The sequence below is a fragment of the Coregonus lavaretus genome, assembly GCF_964263955.1.
Source record: "Coregonus lavaretus genome assembly, contig: HAP1_SCAFFOLD_4496, whole genome shotgun sequence".
Taxonomy (NCBI): Eukaryota; Metazoa; Chordata; class Actinopteri; order Salmoniformes; family Salmonidae; genus Coregonus; species Coregonus lavaretus.
Window position 1 is genome coordinate 24470 of NW_028161802.1, and position 25220 is coordinate 49689.

General features: G+C 45.5%; 1 protein-coding gene across 1 annotated transcript; it reads right to left on the reverse strand.

The window, feature by feature from the left end:
• Positions 1–1118: 1118 nt before the first annotated feature.
• Positions 1119–24256, reverse strand: sec63 (SEC63 homolog, protein translocation regulator; the record flags this gene model as incomplete). The annotated part of the gene is made up of 16 exons (XM_084194688.1): positions 1119–1779; positions 4250–4354; positions 6246–6446; positions 7429–7590; positions 8123–8281; positions 10258–10335; positions 11735–11817; positions 12107–12254; positions 12620–12765; positions 12873–12965; positions 19714–19846; positions 20702–20796; positions 20996–21104; positions 22364–22414; positions 22495–22553; positions 24195–24256. Coding segments are annotated over 16 exons (1822 nt in total), but the record flags the coding sequence as incomplete, so codon positions are not given.
• Between the last annotated feature and the right edge of the window lie 964 nt (positions 24257–25220).

Below are 25220 nucleotides of genomic sequence, written 5' to 3' on the forward strand. Positions count from 1 at the left end.
CACAGAGAACATGCCGAAAAGTTGACCAAACAAAAAGGACAACAGACGAGGTACTACACAATTAGAGCAAGTAGGTATGATTTTCTCTTTCATTTTGAGCCCATGGGAAGAAGGCACCAGAGCCTGCTGTGCTAACGGGGTCCCACTAGATAACACAGCCACAAACTCTGTGACGAGCATGAGCATGTGCCCCATCTGCTTCCTGTGATTGGTGGATTGTAGCTCACCACCACCAACCCTTGGTCTGGAATGTAATTACATGCTAGCATGGCTAGTGGCTAACGTTAGCCAGCTTGAGCTAGCTACTGAGCTAGCATACAAACTCGGTAGTACAGAGTAGATCCTCTATATGACGTTGAGAAACAGTACATTGTGGGTAGTTTAGAAGATATCCAGAAATGAGATAAATATGTAATAACCCCAAAAAACATCTGTTTGTCGTTATAGGTAACCAGATGGTGACTACAACTAAGTTACTAAGACTTTGACCACACTGTGTTGTTACATTGGTGAGTAAAAACTCTTGCTTCCTACCCTTTAACCACAAAGAAAACTGACAAGGCAGACCCAGTGTCAGAAGTTAGTTTAACCTGTACAGTTTAACTGGGGGATTGAGCCTCAAACCAACAGAGAGAGAGAGAGAGAGACGGGTGACAGTTTAAAGAGACCGATCCAAAACCGCTGTCAGTCAACAGCGCCACCCTGTGGTGAATTATATAAGAGCAGCCTGCCTGTCAGTCACTAGTTCTATCATGTTCGCCTAATGTCCGTTTTTGACAAACCAAGCAATCTATAGTCTAGAGAATAATTGTAGCATCCATATATTTTAAATCAACAAAAATATCGAATTTTTTAGCTGTTTAAAGCCATCATACAAAACAGAAAGTAAGACAAAACAAAAACCAAACTTAAGCACGGGAAGCATAGAAATAGCGCACATAGAACGCATCTACTGCATATCAGACTGGCTTTCAATGAGTACGACAGGTCTATAACTCACATCTCTATTTTGAATCCCACAAAACGTGTATACTACCGTACATACTCTGGTGATGGGGATTTGGAATGAGTTCTTTTGAAAACTGAAATTATGAACAAAAAGAATGTCATGATTTCAATTAGGAGTCCATTTCTTATGTTTATTTTGTTAAGGGAAGTTGTTACATCCCCCCCGGAAAAACACAGAACCCAGATCGCAAGTCCTCTACTCCACAATGTGAAAGAACACACACACACACACACACACACACACACACACACACACAGACACACTCTCTTATTCAGACACACACACACACACACAGACACACTCTCTTATTCAGACACAGACACACACAGACAGACACACTCTCTCTTATTCAGACACACACACACACACACACAGACAGACAGACAGACACACTCTCTCTTATTCAGACACACACACACACACAGACAGACAGACACTCTCTCTTATTCAGACACACACACACACACACAGACACACTCTCTCTTATTCAGACACACACGGGGCTGGATATATATTCATAGTTGTCTTCTGATCGTGATCATTCGAGTCAGGACATGACCAAGTCTAGGTCTCTGTAGAAAAGGATGTGTGTGTGTGTGAGAGAGGGGGCGGGGCATAAGGTCCTGGGGTGTCTAATCATTGTCTTCATCCTCTTCTTCACTCTCCTCGATCCCGTCACTGTCCTCCTGTTCCTCGTCCTCCTCCTCCGTCTCTGGGATGTCCCACTGGGGGTGGTTATCCAACACCGCCTTGGCCTCGTGTACCTCCAGCTGTCACACAGTTACAATACAATACACAGTTACAATACACCGTTACAATACACCGTTACGTTACAATACACCGTTACAAGACAATACACCGTTACAAGACAATACACCGTTACAAGACAATACACCGTTACGTTACACCGTTACGTTACAATACACAGTTACAAGACAATACACAGTTACTTTACAATACACCGTTACGTTACAATACACCGTTACGTTACAATACACCGTTACGTTACAATACACAGTTACAAGACAATACACCGTTACGTTACAATACACAGTTACAAGACAATACACAGTTACAAGACAATACACAGTTACAAGACAATACACCGTTACGTTACAATACACAGTTACAAGACAATACACAGTTACAAGACAATACACAGTTACGTTACAATACACCGTTACGTTACAATACACCGTTACGTTACAATACACAGTTACGTTACAATACACCGTTACGTTACAATACACAGTTACAAGACAATACACAGTTACAAGACAATACACAGTTACAAGACAATACACAGTTACAAGACAATACACAGTTACTTTACAATACACCGTTACGTTACAATACACCGTTACGTTACAATACACAGTTACAAGACAATACACCGTTACGTTACAATACACAGTTACAAGACAATACACAGTCGGAGACTGCAGAAGGAAATTAGCTGCTGATTTGAATCCTGTCTCCACACAGTTTGAAGTACAATACCAGCATATCTACTGCAGCAGGTCAACGCTGTTAGTTATTAATAAAACACGTGATTATAATACAGTGCCTTCGGAATTGATTCAGACCCCTTGACTTTTTCCACATTTTGTTACGTTACAGCCTTATTCTAAAATTGATCACATTGTTTTTTCCCCTCATCAATCTACACACACAAGACCCCATAATGACCCAAGACCCCATAATGACCCAAGACCCCATAATGACCCAAGACCCCATAATGACCAAAGACCCCATAATGACCCAAGACAAATAAAGAATATAAAAAGGAAATATGACATTTACAGAAGTATTCAGACCCTTTACTCAGTACTTTGCTGAAGCACCTTTGGCAGCGATTACAGCCTCCAGTCTTCTTGGGTATGACCCTACAAGCTTGGCACACCTGCATTTGGGGAGTTTCTCCCATTCTTCTCTGCAGATCCTCTCAAGCTCTGTCAGGTTGGATGGGGAGCGTCGCTGCACAGCTATTTTCAGGTCTCTCCAGAGATGTTCAATCGGGTTCAAGTCCGGCCTCTGGCTGGGCCACTCAAGGATATTCAGAGATTTGTCCCGAAGCCACTCCTGCGTTGTCTTGGCTGTGTATTTAGGGTCGTTGTCCTGTTGGAAGGTGAACCTTCACCCCAGTCTGAGATCCTGAGCGCTCTGGAGTAGGTTTTCATCAAGGATCTCTCTGTACTTTGCTCCGTTCATCTTTCCCTCGATCCTGACTAGTCTCCCAGTCCCTGCCGCTGAAAAACATCCCCACAGCATGATGCTGCCACCACCATGCTTCACCGTAGGGATGGTGCCAGGTTTCCTCTAGACGTGACGCTTGGCATTCAGACCAAAGAGTTCAATCTTGGTTTCATCAGACCAGAGAATCTTGTTTCTCATAGTCTGAGAGTCTTCAGGGGCCTTTTGGCAAACTCCAAGCGGGCTGTAATGTGCCTTTTACTGAGGAATGGCTTCCGTCTGGCCACTCTACCATAAAGGCCTGATTGGTGGAGTGCTGCAGAGATGGTTGTCCTTCTGGAAGGTTCTCCCATCTCCACAGAAGAACTCTGGAGCTCTGTCAGAGTGACCATCAGGTTCTTGATCATCTCCCTGACCAAGGACCTTCTCCCCCGATTGCTCAGTTTGGCCGGCCGACCAGCTCTAGGAAGAGTCTTGGTGGTTCCAAACTTCTTCCATTTAAGAATGATGGAGGCCACTGTGTTCTTGGGGACCTTCAATGCTGCACACACTTTTTTGGTACCCTTCCCCAGATCTGTGCCTTGACACAATCCTGTCTTGGAGCTCTATGGACAATTCCTTCGACTTCATGGCTTGGTTTTTGCTCTGACATGCACTGTCAACTGTGGGACCTTATATAGACAGGTGTGTGCCTTTCCAAATCATGTCCAATCAATTGAATTTACCACAGGTGGACTTCAATCAAGTTGTAGAAACATCTCAAGGATGATCAATGGAAACAGGATGCACCTGAGCTCAATTTCGAGTCTCATAGCAAAGGGTTTGAATACTTATGTAAAAAAGGTATTTTTAATACATTTGCAAACATTTCTAAAAACCTGTTTTCGCTTTGTCATTATAGGGTATTGTGTGTAGATTGATAAGGATTTTAAATACATTTTAGAATAAGGCTGTAACGTAACAAAATGTGGAAAAAGTCAAGGGGTCTGAATACTTTCCAAAGGCACTGTATATATACACACACACAGGTGAGTTGTAACGTCTCACCTTGAGTGGTCTGATCTGGTCCAGGCCCAGGTAAGAGTCGGAGCGCAGGATAACAGAGTACTGGTAGTTCCCTGTTTTAGAGGGAGCCGGGAACTTCAGCTCCACCTGTGAGAGTGAGAGAGAGCGTACACTGAGTACACCAAACATTAAGAACACCTTCCTAATATTGAGTTGCACCCCCCCCCCCTTCCTTTTGTCCTCAGAACAGCCTCAATTCGTCAGGGCATGGACCCTACAAGGTGTGGAAAGCGTTCCCCAGGGATGCTGGCCCATGTTGACGCCAATGCTTCCTACAGTTGTGTCAAGTTGGCTGGATGTCCTTTGGGTGGTGGACCATTCTTGATACACACGGGAAACTGTTGAGCGTGAAAAACCCAGCAGCGTTGCAGTTCTTGACACAAACCGGTGCGCCTGGCACCTACTACCATACCCCGTTCAAAGGCACTTAAATATTTTATCTTGCCCATTCACCGTCTGAATGGCACACATACACAGTCCATTTCCCAAGGCTTAAAAATCCTTCTTTAACCTGTCTCCTCCCCTTCATCTACACTGATTTGAAGTGGATTTAACAGGTGACATCAATAAGGGATCATAGCTTTTACCTGGATTCACCTGGTCAGTCTGTCATGGAAAGAGCAGGTGTTCTTAATGTTTTGTATAGTCAGTGTGTTTAATACAGATCTAAAACGGGTAGTCTGATAGTCCCCTTCAGCTCCTTCTGGGATGAACCAACACCACACTGCTGTTACAACCATCTACACAACATGACATAACTGTTTCCACATTGCTAGCAGCGGCAGGTGGCCTAGCGGTTGGGGCCAGTAACCGAAAGGTTGCTGGTTCGAATCCCCGAGCCAGCAAGGTGGAAAAATATGCCCTTCTACCCTTGAGCAAGGCAGTTAACCCCCAACAACAACTGCTCCCGGGCGCCGATGACATCGATTAAGGCAGCCCCCCCCCGCACCTCTCTGATTCAGAGGGGTTGGGTTAAATGTGGAAGACACATTTCAGTTGAATGCATTCAGTTGTACAACTGACTAGGTATCCCCTTTCCAAAATGTAGCGCGTTGGGCCAGTACCCCGGAAGGTCGCTGGTTGGAATCCCGGACCCAACAAAGTGAAAAATGTGTGTCTTTGTGCTCTTGAGCAAGGGGCGTCTCAGCTGACCCCGGTCCCACTCTCTGAGGGAGCGTCTCAGCTGACCCCGGCCCCACTCTCTGAGGGAGCGTCTCAGCTGACCCCGGCCCCACTCTCTGAGGGAGTCTCAGCTGACCCCGGCCCCACTCTCTGAGGGAGTCTCAGCTGACCCCGGCCCCACTCTCTGAGGGAGCGTCTCAGCTGACCCCGGCCCCACTCTCTGAGGGAGCGTCTCAGCTGACCCCGGCCCCACTCTCTGAGGGAGCGTCTCAGCTGACCCCGGCCCCACTCTCTGAGGGAGTCTCAGCTGACCCCGGCCCCACTCTCTGAGGGAGCGTCTCAGCTGACCCCGGCCCCACTCTCTGAGGGAGTCTCAGCTGACCCCGGCCCCACTCTCTGAGGGAGTCTCAGCTGACCCCGGTCCCACTCTCTGAGGGAGTCTCAGCTGACCCCGGCCCCACTCTCTGAGGGAGTCTCAGCTGACCCCGGCCCCACTCTCTGAGGGGGAGTCTCAGCTGACCCCGGCCCCACTCTCTGAGGGAGCGTCTCAGCTGACCCCGGCCCCACTCTCTGAGGGAGCGTCTCAGCTGACCCCGGCCCCACTCTCTGAGGGAGCGTCTCAGCTGACCCCGGCCCCACTCTCTGAGGGAGTCTCAGCTGACCCCGGCCCCACTGAGGGAATAGACACATTTAAGCACCACCAAAATGATTACTACTACTATTGCTACTACTACTACTACTACTACAAATGTAAGCACCACCCAAATGATTCATACTACTACTTTTGACAGACACACACACACACACCTACCTCACTCACTACCCCAGCACTTAGGACGAACACACACAGTCTCACCTCTTCTGTGTCTTTGAGTGTGCAGACGTGGTATGGCATGGAGACTAGAGTCTGGTCCTTGCGGTCAGCAATGTAAAGCCACCACCACTCATGTTTCTCCTCTGGGTAGTACAGGCTGTACACTGGGTGGGTGACCTTGGACTTGGTCTCCAACAGGGCCCTCTCCCTCCGCTGGATACTCTGCTGCAGGGCCTCCCACTCCTAGAGAGGGGGGGGGGAGGGGGGGAGGGAGGGGGGTTATACATTATCTATACCAGGGCCCTCTCCCTCCGCTGGATACTCTGCTGCAGGGCCTCCCACTCCAGGAGGGGGGGGAGGGGGGGGGGGTTATACATTATCTATACCAGGGCCCTCTCCCTCCGCTGGATACTCTGCTGCAGGGCTTCCCACTCCTGGAGGGGGGGGGGGGGGCTACCCTCCTGTAATTTTTAACTCCAACCCTGTTCCTGGAGAGCTACCCTCCTGTAGGTTTTAACTCCAACCCTGTTCCTGGAGAGCTACCCTCCTGTAGAATTTAACTTCAACCCTTTTCCTGGAGAGCTACCCTCCTGTAGGTTTTAACTCCAACCCTGTTCCTGGAGAGCTACCCTCCTGTAGGTTTTAACTCTAACCCTGTTCCTGGAGAGCTACCCTCCTGTAGAATTTAACTTCAACCCTGTTCCTAGAGAGCTACCCTCCTGTAGGTTTTAACTTCAACCCTGTTCCTGGAGAGCTACCCTCCTGTAGGTTTTAACTTCAACCCCGTTCCTGGAGAGCTACCCTCCTGTAGGTTTTAACTCCAACCCCGTCCCCAGGAACGGTTGGAGAGCCCTGGCCTACACACACAGGTCCATTCTCCTAAACACGTTCTCTATTCTACACAAATCTAAAACCATGGATTGGTAAAAGCTGGGACTCCAGTCCTCGGGGGCCAGAGTGGTGTCACACTTTTCCCCCCATCCCTAGCAACACAGCTGATTTAAACTAATTGCATTCTAGATCATGATTAGTTGACTATTGGAGTCAGGTGTGTTAGCTGGGACAGGGGCAAAGGTGTGACACCTATCAGCCCCCAGGACTGGAGTTACCCATCCACGTGCTACAGGGAGTTTCCATATACCAATCCCTTTCAAATCCATGACTTCAGACTTCAGACTTGGGGAGAAAGGAGAGATTATTTGGGACGTAACCACAGGTGTCTGACCTCCTCGTCGTCCCCGGCGATCTCATCCTGCTCCGTGTCGCTCTGTTTGTCGCTCTCCTCATCTCTCTCGCTCGGAGAATCTTTGTTCCCCTCGCCCTCCTCTGATTCGCTGCCCTTGTCTGACCCGTCCTCCTCATCCTCCTTCGCCACGGCAACCACCTCCTAAACACAAACAGGGATCAATAAAGTTGAATCAAAACAGATGGGTTAGTTTATATACCAGACCTGGGATCAAATACATGCATTTTTAAGTATTTGTTAATACTTTCTTGTGTATTTGGGTATTTTCAAATAATGTGGCCGAATCAACTACTTCTATTTGAAGTGTTTGAAAGTATTTTACATTTTGAAATACCCCTACGACCAAACAGACCTGGGTTCAAATGCATAATGAGTATTTAAATACCTGTGTTTGAAAATACACTGTATTTGAGTATTTTTAAATACATACAAATACTTTACAAGTATATTTCCAAATACATTCCAATATTCAACTACTTTGAAATGTTTTTGAAAGTAATTGAAATACCCTAAATAGTATTTGAACCCAGGTCCGTTACTCGCATAATACATGGCTCAACCTTCTGTTTTAGCATGAGTGAAAGAAGTAAGACAACTTGTGGTCGAAACATCCTTCTGATTACAGTTATTAATTAAAACAATCCGATTGGATCGACTCTGATTGGCTGCTTACACTTCCTGACGCGCTCCCATTGGCCTGTTTGGCCTTGGCTGCTGGCAGTGGGAGGGGCTTCTTCTTGGTGAGTTTCTTCTTCTTTGACTGCTTGGTTTTCTTGGCTGCTTTGGTTTTGCTCTGCCACACCTTGGCTTTGGTTTTACTGGCGTCTCCCTGCTGCCCGGGCACACATACAGGTCATCCACAAGTTGGGTTCTCAGTCTTTGCGTGTGCGTTGTCAAATGTGTGTGTGTTGTCAAATGTGTGTGTGTGTGTATGTGTATTGTCAGATTGTGTGTGTGTGTATTGTCAGATTGTGTGTGTGTGTATTGTCAGATTGTGTGTGTGTGTATTGTCAGATTGTGTGTGTGTGTATTGTCAGATTGTGTGTGTGTGTATTGTCAGATTGTGTGTGTGTGTGTATTGTCAGATTGTGTGTGTATTGTCAGATTATGTGTGTGTGTGTATTGTCAGATTGTGTGTGTGTATGTATTGTCAGATTGTGTGTGTGTGTGTATTGTCAGATTGTGTGTGTGTGTGTATTGTCAGATTGTGTGTGTGTGTATTGTCAGATTGTGTGTGTGTGTGTATTGTCAGATGGTGTGTGTGTGTGTATTGTCAGATGGTGTGTGTGTGTGTATTGTCAGATTGTGTATGTGTGTAGTCAGATGGTGTGTGTGTGTATTGTCAGATTGTGTGTGTGTATTGTCAGATTGTGTGTGTGTATTGTCAGATTGTGTGTGTGTGTATTGTCAGATGGTGTGTGTGTGTGTGTAGTCAGATTGTGTGTGTGTGTGTATTGTCAGATTGTGTGTGTGTGTGTATTGTCAGATTGTGTGTGTGTGTGTATTGTCAGATTGTGTGTGTGTATTGTCAGATGGTGTGTGTGTAGTCAGATGGTGTGTGTGTGTATTGTCAGATTGTGTGTGTGTATTGTCAGATTGTGTGTGTGTATTGTCAGATTGTGTGTGTGTGTGTGTAGTCAGATTGTGTGTGTGTGTGTATTGTCAGATTGTGTGTGTGTGTGTAGTCAGATTGTGTGTGTGTGTGTAGTCAGATTGTGTGTGTGTGTGTATTGTCAGATTGTGTGTGTGTGTGTGTATTGTCAGATTGTGTGTGTGTGTGTGTATTGTCAGATTGTGTGTGTGTGTGTGTAGTCAGATTGTGTGTGTGTGTGTGTAGTCAGATTGTGTGTGTGTGTGTATTGCCAGATTGTGTGTGTGTGTGTAGTCAGATTGTGTGTGTGTGTGTGTAGTCAGATTGTGTGTGTGTGTGTATTGCCAGATTGTGTGTGTGTGTGTATTGTCAGATTGTGTGTGTGTGTGTGTAGTCAGATTGTGTGTGTGTGTGTGTATTGTCAGATTGTGTGTGTGTGTGTATTGTCAGATTGTGTGTGTGTAGTCAGATTGTGTGTGTGTAGTCAGATTGTGTGTGTGTGTGTGTAGTCAGATTGTGTGTGTGTGTGTAGTCAGATTGTGTGTGTGTGTGTATTGCCAGATTGTGTGTGTGTGTGTGTAGTCAGATTGTGTGTGTGTGTATTGTCAGATTGTGTGTGTGTGTGTGTATTGTCAGATTGTGTGTGTGTGTATTGTCAGATTGTGTGTGTGTGTATTGTCAGATTGTGTGTGTGTGTGTATTGTCAGATTGTGTGTGTGTGTATTGTCAGATTGTGTGTGTGTATTGTCAGATGGTGTGTGTGTGTATTGTCAGATGGTGTGTGTGTGTATTGTCAGATTGTGTGTGTGTGTATTGTCAGATTGTGTGTGTGTATTGTCAGATGGTGTGTGTGTATTGTCAGATGGTGTGTGTGTATTGTCAGATTGTGTGTGTGTATTGTCAGATGGTGTGTGTGTGTATTGTCAGATTGTGTGTGTGTGTATTGTAAGATTGTGTGTGTGTATTGTCAGATGGTGTGTGTGTATTGTCAGATTGTGTGTGTGTATTGTCAGATTGTGTGTGTGTGTATTGTCAGATTGTGTGTGTGTGTATTGTCAGATTGTGTGTGTGTGTATTGTCAGATTGTGTGTGTGTATTGTCAGATGGTGTGTGTGTATTGTCAGATTGTGTGTGTGTGTATTGTCAGATGGTGTGTGTGTATTGTCAGATTGTGTGTGTGTGTATTGTCAGATTGTGTGTGTTCAGACGTTTCGTACCGCGGCAGCATCCTCTGTACTGGCTTCCTCTCCGACTCCGAGACAAGGTGTCGCATTCTGCTCCTTCTCAAACACCTCCTACACACACACACACACACACACACCCCCACAGCCACACACACACACACAGCCACACACACCCCCACAGTAGCTAAAGTCACATATGGAATTCTACGAAGCAATATAGAATTGTTTTTAGAAGGTCATACCAAGGATCATTTAGCTATTTCATTTGGAATTTTAAGACCCATTGAAGTATAAAAAAATTAATAATATTTGTTCAACATTGTTAGCCCATCAGGATTACTATTACATTTAGATATATTTTTTACATGTATTTAACCACTTATTTTGCCACTAAACAGTCTCTATATACACTTCCATTACTGTTTCCAACTGGTACCGGGGAGGCCTGTTGGCAAAACAACGGACACGTACGTGTTTGTGAGTCTCTTCTTTACGTAGAAACCATTCGGATGCTACAGACCTATTTTGTGAGAAGACCGATTTTTCGGGACGTCTCATGGTCTGACAAACATCGCTCTAGCTCTGTCACCTTTCACCCCAGATGAGGAAGTGTTACATCAGCCGATGTGGTGGATTGAGATGCATCCACCAATGCAAAAAAATAAACGATCTCTACCTTTAAACTGATGGATTTTAAACGGGGATTTTTGTATTATGCTAATTAGATTTCAGTGGGGCCGCGTAAAATTGACTCTAGGGGTTAAACTAACAAGCATTTCTATTGGTTAATTGCCTGGTATTGTGACTTGAGCTGCATGTATTTAAACGCCTGTTTTTCTGTTTTCTTGGCAGCCGCCCGCAGGAAATGATGCAGTCTGGAGGCACGACGTCTTCGTTTGGTGAGAGCACATGGCTAAAATGGAGCTACTATGATCAAATCAAAAGGCCTGCCTGCTGGACTGTGTCGCTTCCTGTACCCATTTTTGATTGGTTTGTTATGTGGATTTAAAATAGCATAGTTTGTAAGGCTAATCCTATAACAAATTGTGGAAATGATTTACGGAACTGAAATATGAATGTGAACCGAGAACCTGCTTGAACTTTGATTTCAACTTGTGGAGAACCATGCCTTAAGGAAACAAACGGTTTGGCCTACACAACTATTACGGCCCCTCTGTGGAATGGGGAGACCCAGGAACACCGTGGTGTCCTCCGTTTTGCTCCACGACCCCAAACAAGTGTCACCAGACTCGTCTGAAGCTAACCCATACAAACGAATGGAAGTATGCAGGTAGTTCTGTGCCAACATAAATAAGGGGTGAAATATGTGTCCAAAAAAACAAAAATATTTCCTGAGATTTCTTAGATATAAGAAAGAGACTTCAAAACCTTCTTCCTTATGATATATTTTTGGACTGTCTTTAAAAAAAAAAAACATTTATGAATGTGTTATTCAATGTGTCCTTTAGTCGCTCAACCCGGACCTAGTCAAATTCTCCCCCTCCCTTACCGCCATCCTCTTCCTGGTCAGGGTGACCGTAACCGTGACGATGGATCCAGCTGTGATGTTATTGCTGTCTTCATCGTCCAGGACTGGAGAGAGAACAGAAGACAGCAGGTCAGAGCTGAGGCTGGAGTAACAACAACGTAGGCCAGTGGATCCCCATGTGGGGTCCCCTGAAATTAAAAAATGGGGTCCCCTGAGAAAAACTAATCTTACCAAACAAATTAAGAACTTATTCTCTTCAAACACATTTGTTTAGTGTCATCTAAGGACCTGTTACGCCGTTAGATATGGTTTCATGTCAGTATGTGTTGGGACAGCCTGCAGGACCTAACATTGAGTGACTATGAACACAAACTCCAGAGCAGGAGACCTCACCCTGCAGCTTGGTTTCCATGGTGATGTGGGGGAAGCTGGCGAGCACGGCCATAACCTCGTCGTACTTCTCCTCGCCAAGGAAACGGAGCATGCTCCGACGGTCCGAGTCCTTCAGGCTGACCAGGTCCTGCAGGCTACGCACCTTATACTGGGGAGAGGTTACTATAGTTACCATACCATAACACACTGTATACCAGTTACCACAGTTACGCATCTTATACTGGAGGGAGGAGGGGGGAGGGTATAGGGAGGGGGGTAGAGGAGAGAAGGGGGGGGGGGGGGGGGGGAGTGTTAATATGCTATGGCTCCATCTCAATTGGTCTTATTGCAATTCCTCGCATCCTATCTCCTCACATCCTATCTCCTTGCATCCTTCTCAACTGTATTGGAGGACAAGATCCAAGGTCCCTCCCCTCAGATGTTCTCCTCCAATGGGTTTTGACGAGGAATGGAGGAAAGATGAATTGAGAAAGAGCCCTTGAATACAGAACCATGTGGCTGGGCGGTTGGTACCTTCTTGGAGATGCAGTATCGGAGGTGTTCCTCTTCAAAGTGTGGCAGCTGCAGCAGAGGAGACTTGGACTCCTGGAGACCCTGGACTATCATCTGAGTCAGCTTCATACAGTTCTCTATCGACACCAGCCTGGGGGCATGGAACCCTGCACACACACACAGGTGAGTATGCATTTGTTGCCTGCCTGTGTGTCAGCTAGGTAAAGTGTGTGTGTGTGTGTGTGTGTGTGTGTGTGTGTGTGTGTGTGTGTACCTCCTCTGCTGTTGGCCATCATGGTGAGTTGACATCCCACGTTGACCATCTCCTGGAGCAGAGCTGGACTCTTCCTCACCACAAACCTCTGGTCTGCAACACACACAGAGAGAGAGTGAGCCACAGAGCGAGAGAGCGCGAGAGCCACAGAGCGCGAGACACAGAGCGAGAGAGCGCGAGACACAGAGCGAGAGAGCGCGAGACACAGAGCGAGAGAGCGCGAGACACAGAGCGAGAGAGAGCGAGACACAGAGCGAGAGAGCGCGAGACACAGAGCGAGAGAGAGCGAGACACAGAGCGAGAGAGAGCGAGACAGAGCGAGAGAGCGCGAGACACAGAGCGAGAGAGCGCGAGACACAGAGCGAGGCACAGAGAGAGAGACACAGAGCGAGAGAGAGACGGACCCACTGGTTGCCCTCTAGGTTACAGAGAGCTGGTAGTCCCATCCACCAATTTCCCAGGTGTGAAACAGGGAAGGGACTCAGGGGGTATGCTAATTTGTTGTAGAGTTCATTCTATTAAATTAATCAAAACATGAACATTTTATATTTGGCTAGAAATTCAAAAATAGATTATCTCAACAGAGAAAAACGTCCTCCTGTGTGCTACCTACATCCCCCCACTAGAATCCCCATACTTTAATGAAGACAGCTTCTCCATCCTGGAGGGGGAAATCAATCACTTCCAGACCCAGGGACATGTACTAGTCTGTGGCGACCTAAATGCCAGAACTGGACAAGAACCTGACACCCTCAGCACACAGGGGGACAAACACCTACCTGAGGTGACAGCATTCCCTCCCCCATATGCCCCCCTAGACACAACTACGACAACATAACCAACAAAAACAGGTCACAACTCCTGCAGCTCTGTCGCACGCTGGGTCTGTACATAGTCAATGGTAGGCTTGGAGGGGACTCTTACGGTAGGTACACCTATAGCTCATCTCTAGGCAGTAGTACTGTAGACTACTTTATCACTGACCTCAACCCAGAAACCCAGAGTCTGACACCCCTATCAGACCACAGCAAAATCACACTCTACTTGAACAGAGCAATACTCAATCATGAGGCATCAAAGCCAAAGGAACTGAATAATATTAAGAAATGCTATAGATGAAATGAAAGTAGTGTCGAAACCTACCAAAAAACAATTAGGCAACAACAAATTCAATCCCTTTTAGACAACTTCCTGGACAAAACGTTCCACTGTAATAGTGAAGGTGTAAACTTGGCAGTAGAAAACCTAAACAGTATATTTGACCTCTCAGCTTCCCTATCAAATCTAAACATCTCTAACAGAAAACCTGAGAAAATTAACAACAATGACAAATGGTTTGATGAAGAATGCAAAAACCTAAGAAAGAAATTGAAAAACCTATCCAACCAAAACATAGAGACCCAGAAAACCTGAGCCTACGCCTTCACTATGGTGAATCACTAAAACAATACAGAAATACACTACGGAAAAATAAGGAACAGCACGTCAGAAATCAGCTCAATGTAATTGAAGAATCCATAGACTCTAACCACTTCTGGGAAAATTGGAAAACACTAAACAAACAACAACACGAAGAGCTATCTATCCAAAACGGAGATGTATGGGTAAACCACTTCTCCAATCGTTTTGGCCCTATAACAAAGAACAAACAGCAAAAACATATCCATGATCAAATACAAATCTTAGAATCAACTATTAAAGACTACCAGAACCCACTGGATTCTCCAAATTACATTGAATGAACTACAGAACAAAATACAAACCCTCCAACCCAAAAAGGCCTGTGGTGTTGATGGTATCCTCAATAAAATTATCAAAGATACAGACCACAAATTCCAATTGGCTATACTTAAACTCTAACATCATCCTCAGCTCTGGCATCTTCCCCAATATTTAGAACCAAGGACTGATAACCCCAATCCACAAAAGTGGAGACACATTTGACCCCAATAACTACAGTGGGATATGCGTCAACAGCAACCTTGGGAAAATCCTCTGCATTATCATTAATAGCAGACTCGTAGATTTCCTCTGTGAAAACAAGGTACTGAGCAAATGTCAAATTAGCTTTCTACCAAATTACCGTTCGACAGACCACGTATTCACCCTGCACACCCTAATTGACAAACAAACAAACCAAAACAAAGGAAAAGTCTTCTCATGCTTTATTGATTTCAAAAAAGCTTTTGACTCAATTTGGCATGAGGGTCTGCTATACAAATTGATGGAAAGTGGTGTTGGGGGAAAAACATACGACATTATAAAATCCATGTACACAAACAATAGTGCGGTTAAAATTGGCCCAAAAAACAAATTTATTTCCACAGGGCCGTGGGGTGAGACAGGGATGCAGCTTAAGCCCCACCGTCTTCAACATATACAGTGGGGAAAAAAAGTATTTAGTCAGCCACCAATTGTGCAAGTTCTCCCACTTAAAAAGATGAGAGGCCTGTAATTTTCATAATAGGTACACGTCAACTATGACAGACAAAATGAGAAAATAAATTACAGAAGATCACATTTTAGGATTTTTTATGAATTTATTTGCAAATTATGGTGGAAAATAAGTATTTGGTCAATAACAAAAGTTTCTCAATACTTTGTTATATACCCTTTGTTGGCAATGACACAGGTCAAATGTTTTCTGTAAGTCTTCACAAGGTTCACACTGTTGCTGGTATTTTGGCCCATTCCTCCATGCAGATCTCCTCTAGAGCAGTGATGTTTTGGGGCTGTCGCTGGGCAACACAGACTTTCAACTCCCTCCAAAGATTTTCTATGGGGTTGAGATCTGGAGACTGGCTAGGCCACTCCAGGACCTTGAAATGCTTCTTATGAAGCCACTCCTTCGTTGCCCGGGCGGTGTGTTTGGGATCATTGTCATGCTGAAAGACCCAGCCACATTTCATCTTCAATGCCCTTGCTGATGGAAGGAGGTTTTCACTCAAAATCTCACGATACATGGCCCCATTCATTCTTTCCTTTACCCGGATCAGTCGTCCTGGTCCCTTTGCAGAAAAACAGCCCCAAAGCATGATGTTTCCACCCCCATGCTTCACAGTAGGTATGGTGTTCTTTGGATGCAACTCAGCATTCTTTGTCCTCCAAACACGACGAGTTGAGTTTTTACCAAAAAGTTCTATTTTGGTTTCATCTGCCATTCTCCCAATCCTCTTCTGGATCATCCAAATGCACTCTAGCAAACTTCAGACGGTCCTGGACATGTACTGGCTTAAGCAGGGGGACACGTCTTGCACAGCAGGATTTGAGTCCCTGGCGGCGTAGTGTGTTACTGATGGTAGGCTTTGTTACTTTGGTCCCAGCTCTCTGCAGGTCATTCACTAGGGTCCCCCTGTGCGGTTCTGGGATTTTTGCTCACCGTTCTTGTGATCATTTTGACCCCACGGGGTGAGATCTTGCGTGGAGCCCCACATCGAGGGAGATTATCAGTGGTCTTGTATGTCTTCTATTTCCTAATAATTGCTCCCACAGTTGATTTCTTCAAACCAAGCTGCTTACCTATTGCAGATTCAGTCTTCCCAGCCTGGTGCAGGTCTACAATTTTGTTTCTGGTGTCCTTTGACAGCTCTTTGGTCTTGGCCATAGTGGAGTTTGGAGTGTGACTGTTTGGAGGTTGTGGACAGGTGTCTTTTATACTGATAACAAGTTCAAACAGGTGCCATTAATACAGGTAACGAGTGGAGGACAGAGGAGCTTCTTAAAGAAGAAGTTACAGGTCTGTGAGAGCCAGAAATCTTGCTTGTTTGTAGGTGACCAAATACTTATTTTCCACCATAATTTGCAAATAAATTCATAAAAAATCCTACAATGTGATTTTCTGGAGAAAAAAAATCTCAATTTGTCTGTCATAGTTGACGTGTACCTATGATGAACATTACAGGCCTCATCTTTTTAAGTGGGAGAACTTGCACAATTGGTGGCTGACTAAATAATTCCCCCCCCCCACTGTATATCAACGAATTGGCGAGGGCACTAGAACAGTCTGCAGCACCTGGCCTCACCCTACTAGAATCTGAAGTAAAATGTCTACCGTTTGCTGATGATCTGGTGCTTCTGTCACCAACCAAGGAGGGCCTACAGCAGCACCTAGATCTTATGCACAGATTCTGTCAGACCTGGGCCCTGACAGTAAATCTCAGTAAGACAAAAATAATGGTGTTCCAAAAAAGGTCCAGTTGCCAGGACCACAAATACAAATTCCATCTAGACACCGTTGCCTTCGAGCACACAAAAAACGATACATACCTCGGCCTAAACATCAGCGCCACAGGAAACTCTGAACGATCTGAGAGACAAGGCAAGAAGGGCCTTCTATGCCGTCAAAAGGAACATAAAATTTGACATACCAATTAGGATCTGGCTAAAAATACTTAAATCAGTTATAGAACCCATTGCCCTCTATGGTTGTAAGGTCTGAGGTCCACTCACAAACCAAGAATTCACAAAATGGGACAAACACCAAATTGAGACTCCGCATGCAGAATTAGGCTAAAATATATTCAGTGTACAAAGTAAAACACCAAATAATGCATGCAGAGCAGAATTAGGCCGATACCCGCTAATGATGAAAATCCAGAAAAGAGCCGTTAAATTCTACAACCACCTAAAAGGAAGCGATTCCCAAATCTTCCATAACAAAGCCATCACCTACAGAGAGATGAACCTGGAGAAGAGTCCCCTAAGCAAGCTGGTCCTGGGGCTCTGTTCACAAACACAAACAGACCCCACAGACACCCAGGACACCAACACAATTAGACTCAACCAAATCATGAGAAAAAAAAAAAGATAATTACTTGGCTCAACAAAGAATTAACAAAAAAAACTGCGCAAACTAGAATGCTATTTGGCCCTAAACAGAGAGTACACAGTGGCAGAATACCTGACCACTGTGACGGACCCAAAACTAAGGAAATATTTTACTATGTACAGACTCAGTGAGAATAGCCTTGCTATTGTGGTCCTCTGTAGCTCAGCTGGTAGAGCACGGCGCTTGTAACGCCAAGGTAGTGGGTTCGATCCCCGGGACCACCCATACACAAAAATGTATGCACGCATGACTGTAAGTCGCTTTGGATAAAAGCGTCTGCTAAATGGCATATTATTATTCTTATTATTATATTATTGAGAAAGGCCGCCGTAGGCAGACCTGGCTCTCAAGAGAAGACAGGCTATGTGCACACTGCCCACAAAATGAGGTGGAAACTGAGCTGCACTTCCTAACCTCCTGCCAAATGTATGACCATATTAGAGACACATATTTCCCTCAGATTACAGCGATCCACAAAGAATTCGAAAACAAACCCAATTTTGATAAACTCCCATATCTATTGGGTGAAATACCACAGTGTGCCATCACAGCAGCAATATGTGTGACCTGTTGCCACAAGAAAAGGGCAACCAGTGAAGAACAAACACCATTGTAAATACAACCCATATTTATGTTTATTTATTTTCCCATTTGTACTTTAACTATTTGCACATCGTTACAACACTGTGTATATACATAATATGACATTTGACATGTCTTTATTCTTTAGGAACTTCTGAGTGTAATGTTTACTGTTAATATTTATTGTTTATTTCACTTTTGTTTATGATCTACTTCACTTGCTTTGGCAATGTTAACACACGTCTTAAACTGAAATTGAATTGAGTGAGAGATATTTTGGCTTCACCTAAATTAAAGCACTTTAAACCCAAGAGCTGAGCCCAGAACGAACCTCTCAGTCAGCTGGGGTTGGACCTAACCAACCAAGCTGACACCAGCACTGCTTCAAAATAAATAATGAAAATAAAACAAAATCATGAAGCAATCAAAGGACTCATATTTACAACAGATCCTTACCAAGTACAGGCTGAGTGACCACCAACTCTCTACTCTGTCAGAGATCCGAAGCAGAGACAGATCCTTACCAAGTACAGGCTGAGTGACCACCAATTGGCAATAGAAACCAGCAGACATAAAAAGACATGGCTACCCAAAGAGGAGCGTGTATGTGGTCACTGCACGACAGGGGAGGTAGAAACAGAGATGCACTTTCTCCTTTACTGTGAGAAATATTCCTCACAAAGAGATGAATTATTCACAGAAATTACTACATTTATTCGAAATCTTATCTTATTAAACCCAGAGGAAAAACACAAAAAACAGTAATGGGCGAAGGAGTAATGGCTCCTCTTGCAGCCAAATATGGATTTGCCTGCCGTAACCTGAGGGACACTGAATAATAACATCTGCATAGTAAACAGTAACTTACTTATTATTAATATTATTGTTATTATTATTGTGACTATTATTCCAAATAGTAGTGGTATCACTGATGCAGACCTTTGGAACATCTACATTTTATAAAGTCTAATAAATCCATGTAATATAGCCTACACCTTCACAATAAATCCATTATTTATTTTAGACAGGTCTATAGAAGCATGATATGAAGAATATGTAGTATATTTTAGAAAAACAGAATAGCATACTCTGAGTTGTCCTTATGTTAGGTCCTGATCTATGCCATATGGCTGTGGGCTACACTAGTTCATTTAGCAGACAAGACTTGCTTAGAATTCCATGGCATTATTTGATATTATTTTATAGTATGAAGAATAGAATTGAACAAAGCTGAATAAAATAGAAAGGATATTTTCTCCAAACGATTTGAGGAAGTGAGCACATGCGGCTATTCTGTGTTGAGCGGTTAACAAAGAAACAGGTCCTCCTATATGCTACATTTAGAGTTATTAATGTAACTTTAGTTGTTCTACAAACGTTGGGTTATATGTTTAGATTTTTAATACATTCTATGGCTGCATGATGTCGTACCCTCTTCGATGTCTTCTGAGACGTCCATGCGTGACAGGTGAGCCAACACCAGCACCCGGGCCTTAAGACTGTATGGGTAGCAGAATGGAGGTTCCTTCTTCTTCACGTTGATGTTCCCCAACTCACGGATCAGCTAGAGAGAGACAGGGAGAGGTTTAACAGACAGACAGACAGAGACACACAGAGACACATACACACACATTTACATTTAAGTCATTTAGCAGACGCTCTTATCCAGAGCGACTTACAGGAGCAATTAGGGTAAAGTGCCTTGCTCAAGGGCACATCGACAGATTTTTCACCTAGTCGGCTTGGGGATTAGAACCAGCGACCTTTCGGTTACTGGCACAACCATCTTAACCACTAAGCTACCTGCCGCCCCACACACAGACCGAGAGACACAGAGACCGACACGCAGACAGACCTATACGCAGACAGACCGATACGCAGACAGACAGACCGACACGCACGCAGACAGACCGGCACGCAGACAGACAGACAGACCGACCGGCACGCAGACAGACAGACAGACAGACCGACCGGCACGCAGACAGACAGACAGACCGACCGGCACGCAGACAGACAGACAGACAGACCGGCACGCAGACAGACCGACACGCAGACAGACAGACCGACACGCAGACAGACAGACAGACCGGCACGCAGACAGACAGACAGACCGACCGGCACGCAGACAGACAGACAGACCGACCGGCACGCAGACAGACAGACAGACCGACCGGCACGCAGACAGACAGACAGACACGCAGACAGACCGACAGACACGCAGACAGACCGACAGACACGCAGACAGACCGATAGACACGCAGACAGACCGACAGACACGCAGACAGACCGACAGACACGCAGACAGACCGACAGACACGCAGACAGACAGACCGACACGCAGACAGACCGACACGCAGACAGACCGACACGCAGACAGACAGACCGACACGCAGACAGACAGAGTAAATCAGTATGTTACCTGTGGTACTTGGATGTTGTCCGTGGGTCGTATGGTGGCCTCTTTGTTGCTGCGGGGGTCAAACTCGAACGCAGCCGTCAACACCATGGATAAACCTACACACCAAGCGTGAAAAATGCTAATATTAGTACCATTGACTTGAATTGGATTTGTACCACAAATGCTAGAAAGTTAGCATTTGGAAACAGTGGCCAGGTAAACTAAGCCAAAGCGTGGATTTCTGTCATGCCTGGTCCATAGATTGATTACAAGGTAAACTACCCCTTTAAACTGTGGTCAGGTTAGGTAACTCACGTTTCATGTTCATGTTGGGCGTCTTGTACATGAAGTGCATGAAGAGTTGTGTTGTGTTGATGAGTATCTGGTCCCCACTGTAACGGATCGACCGATACCACCACGTACCCTGAGGGGGAGAAGAGAGAGTTGAAGAAAGATTGAGAGAACTAGAGATTAGAGCAGACACTAGGGTTGGGAGGTATCCAGACATTCATACCGTTTCTGTACCATTGGTTAGTTGTTGGGAGGTATTCAGACATTCATACCGTTTCTGTACCATTGGTTAGTTGTTGGGCGGTATCCAGACATTCATACCGTTTCTGTACCATTGGTTAGTTGTTGGGAGGTATCCAGACATTCATACCGTTTCTGTACCATTGGTTAGTTGTTGGGAGGTATTCAGACATTCATACCGTTTCTGTACCATTGGTTAGTTGTTGGGAGGTATCCAGACATTCATACCGTTTCTGTACCATTGGTTAGTTGTTGGGAGGTATCCAGACATTCATACCGTTTCTGTACCATTGGTTAGTTGTTGGGAGGTATTCAGACATTCATACCGTTTCTGTACCATTGGTTAGTTGTTGGGAGGTATTCAGACATTCCGTTTCTGTACCATTGGTTAGTTGTTGGGCGGTATCCAGACATTCATACCGTTTCTGTACCATTGGTTAGTTGTTGGGAGGTATTCAGACATTCATACCGTTTCTGTACCATTGGTTAGTTGTTGGGAGGTATCCAGACATTCATACCGTTTCTGTACCATTGGTTAGTTGTTGGGAGGTATTCAGACATTCATACCGTTTCTGTACCATTGGTTAGTTGTTGGGAGGTATTCAGACATTCATACCGTTTCTGTACCATTGGTTAGTTGTTGGGAGGTATTCAGACATTCATACCGTTTCTGTACCATTGGTTAGTTGTTGGGAGGTATCCAGACATTCATACCGTTTCTGTACCATTGGTTAGTTGTTGGGCGGTATCCAGATATTCATACCGTCATTCCGTTTCCGTAATATAATAATAATAAGACTTCTTTTTTGGGAGACGCATAAAACAATTTAGGCATCAGGGATCTTGATCCAGGAGGGGGTTGAATGTCTCTGCTGTAACCAAGTAGCTTGATCTCGACATCTAGCCACTTAGCTAGCAAGTTAGCAACCCCAATGCATAGCTGGAGCCCTGAGCTGGAGCCCTGAGCTGGAGATCATTTATTTGACACATCTTAGATTTCTTACAGTTATAAGCAGTGGCGTAGAATGCACCCCCCACGAGGTGGTATCGAAAATCATACCATCAGTATTTAGAAATACACCAATAAACGGTATATTGCCCAAGCCAGACACACAGAGATACAGAGCTACTTTGGTAACAGAGGACTCTTACCACAACAACGGGCAGGATGACCATGAAGGCTAGACCATAGACCAGCAATACCTAGAGAGAGAGACAGATCTGTTAACACGGTAACGTATAAAACAACAGGTGGATAAAACATAACAGTAAAAGAAACATACCAGCATGGAGTTCTTGGAGTCTACGATCCACGCAGGCAGAGCGATGCCAAAACTAGTGGCTGGAGAAGAGGAAAGAGGAGGAGGAAGAGGAAGGAGGAGGAGAAAAAGGAGGAGACATGAAATGTAGATTTTTTTTTTTTTTATGGAATGGAACTAGACCAGGGGTTTCAAACTAATTTTGTCCCGGGGGCCGCAGTCGGTCTTCACCGAGGTCCCGGGGGCCGCAGTCGGTCTTCAACGAGGTCCCGGGGGCCACAGTCGGTCTTCAACGAGGTCCGGAGGGTCACAGTCGGTCTTCACAGAGGTCCCGGGGGCCACAGTCGGTCTTCACCGAGGTTTCGGGGGCCACAGTCGGTCTTCACCGAGGTTTCGGGGGCCACAGTCGGTCTTCAACGAGGTCCCGGGGGCCGCAGTCGGTCTTCACCGAGGTCCCGGGGGCCGCAGTCGGTCTTCACCGAGGTCCCGGGGGCCACAGTCGGTCTTCACCGAGGTCCCGGGGGCCGCAGTCGGTCTTCAACGAGGTCCCGGGGGCCACAGTCGGTCTTCAACGAGGTCCGGAGGGTCACAGTCGGTCTTCACAGAGGTCCCGGGGGCCACAGTCGGTCTTCACCGAGGTTTCGGGGGCCACAGTCGGTCTTCACCGAGGTTTCGGGGGCCACAGTCGGTCTTCAACGAGGTCCCGGGGGCCGCAGTCGGTCTTCACCGAGGTCCCGGGGGCCGCAGTCGGTCTTCACCGAGGTCTCGGGGGCCACAGTCGGTCTTCAACGAGGTCCCGGGGGCCACAGTCGGAGGGTCGCATTGAAAATGGATTATATTTCCTCTCCGTCAAAATTAGCAAAACATTTTCCTCTATCCATCGCTTTAGGAACTGTTGATGCTCCCTGACTGTCTAGCTTTCACTTTGATGACTGTTATCAAGCTGGACAGAGTGAAGAGACTATAAATGACTGTTATCAAGCTGGACAGAGTGAAGAGACTATAAATGACTGTTATCAAGCTGGACACAGTGAAGAGACTATAAATGACTGTTATCAAGCTGGACAGAGTGAAGAGACTATAAATGACTGTTATCAAGCTGGACACAATGAAGAGACTATAAATGACTGTTATCAAGCTGGACAGAGTGAAGAGACTATAAATGACTGTTATCAAGCTGGACAGAGTGAAGAGACTATAAATGACTGTTATCAAGCTGGACACAGTGAAGAGACTATAAATGACTGTTATCAAGCTGGACACAGTGAAGAGACTATAAATGACTGTTATCAAGCTGGACAGAGTAAGAGACTATAAATGACTGTTATCAAGCTGGACAGAGTGAAGAGACTATAAATGACTGTTATCAAGCTGGACACAGTGAAGAGACTATAAATGACTGTTATCAAGCTGGACACAGTGAAGAGACTATAAATGACTGTTATGTAGCTGGTACAAAAAAACATTTATATTACTCAAACCACCCGTGGGCCTAAATTAGAGTCAAGAGGGGCGTGACGCTGCCCGTCTCCTCTTCTGAGGTGGACTCTTGTCCACTGATCTAAAAGCATTGGATTGGTGGAGCATTTTGTTAATACTCATTTGCTTTCAAATCAGTGAAGGGAAGTGAACCCTTTGGGAGGAAGGAGAGACACTTGGGACGTAGCATCAATGAAAGTATTAAAACATTGAGAGGTTGAACCCGGGAGGCTGACTAGACGTACCTCTTGGACCATCTGGGTTGCCGTAGGTCTCCCAGTTCTGTCTTGACTCGTCATTGGTCAGCCTGGGTAAAGGGGCGGGAAGAGAGGAAGAAAATTGAAGCAAACATTGTGTGTTTCTCAAAATGCATACTAGCGTGCTCCGAGCACATTGGAGCACGGGAGGGTCAGAGTACGAGTCCAAATCAAAGTATGCGGAACGGAGCACGGAGGGCACTTCTTCGAACGCATACTCCGTTTGTACATATGTTGCCTGACTACAATTTAGTATATATCTGGATATGTTAATAAATACATGCTGTGTTACTTTTGGCATGTTTACCTGCCTACAGACCATAGATCGCAAACCCATAACAAGTCAATAGGGCTAACTGGCTAGCTGCTAGTACTGTTAGCTAGCCACGAAGAATGTACATCTACCTTGAATAACATTAGTTTTAGATCATTTTTGCCTGTTTAACTAGCTGGCTAGCTAGATTATTACGATTCACATATAGCTAGCTGATAATTATGAAGAAAAAACGTTTGCTTTGTGTATATCTTGTTTTGTCTCTATTGTTGCCGTTGTCCCGGCTGGAAGACGGTTCAGTGAACGGGAGATGCGGCGTGAGGTCATACAGTAGCGGGGAGTGCTGGGGAGATGCGGCGTGAGGTCATACAGTAGCGGGGAGTGCTGGGGAGATGCGGCGTGAGGTCATACAGTAGCGGGGAGTGCTGGGAGATGCAGCGTGAGGTCATACAGTAGCGGGGAGTGCTGGGGAGATGCAGCGTGAGGTCATACAGTAGCGGGGAGTGCTTCGGGGAGATGAGGCGTTGAGGTCATCACAGTAGCGGGGAGTGCTGGGAGATGCAGCGTGAGGTCATACAGTAGCGGGGAGTGCTGGGGAGATGCAGCGTGAGGTCATACAGTAGCGGGAGTGCTGTATTGTTTTACGCATCCTCCACACTCTCGTCCTCACAACAACTTCCTCAAGAGAACGTGGTGGGAGAATGAGAGTGTAGTGCGCATATTGAGAAACACCCATTGAT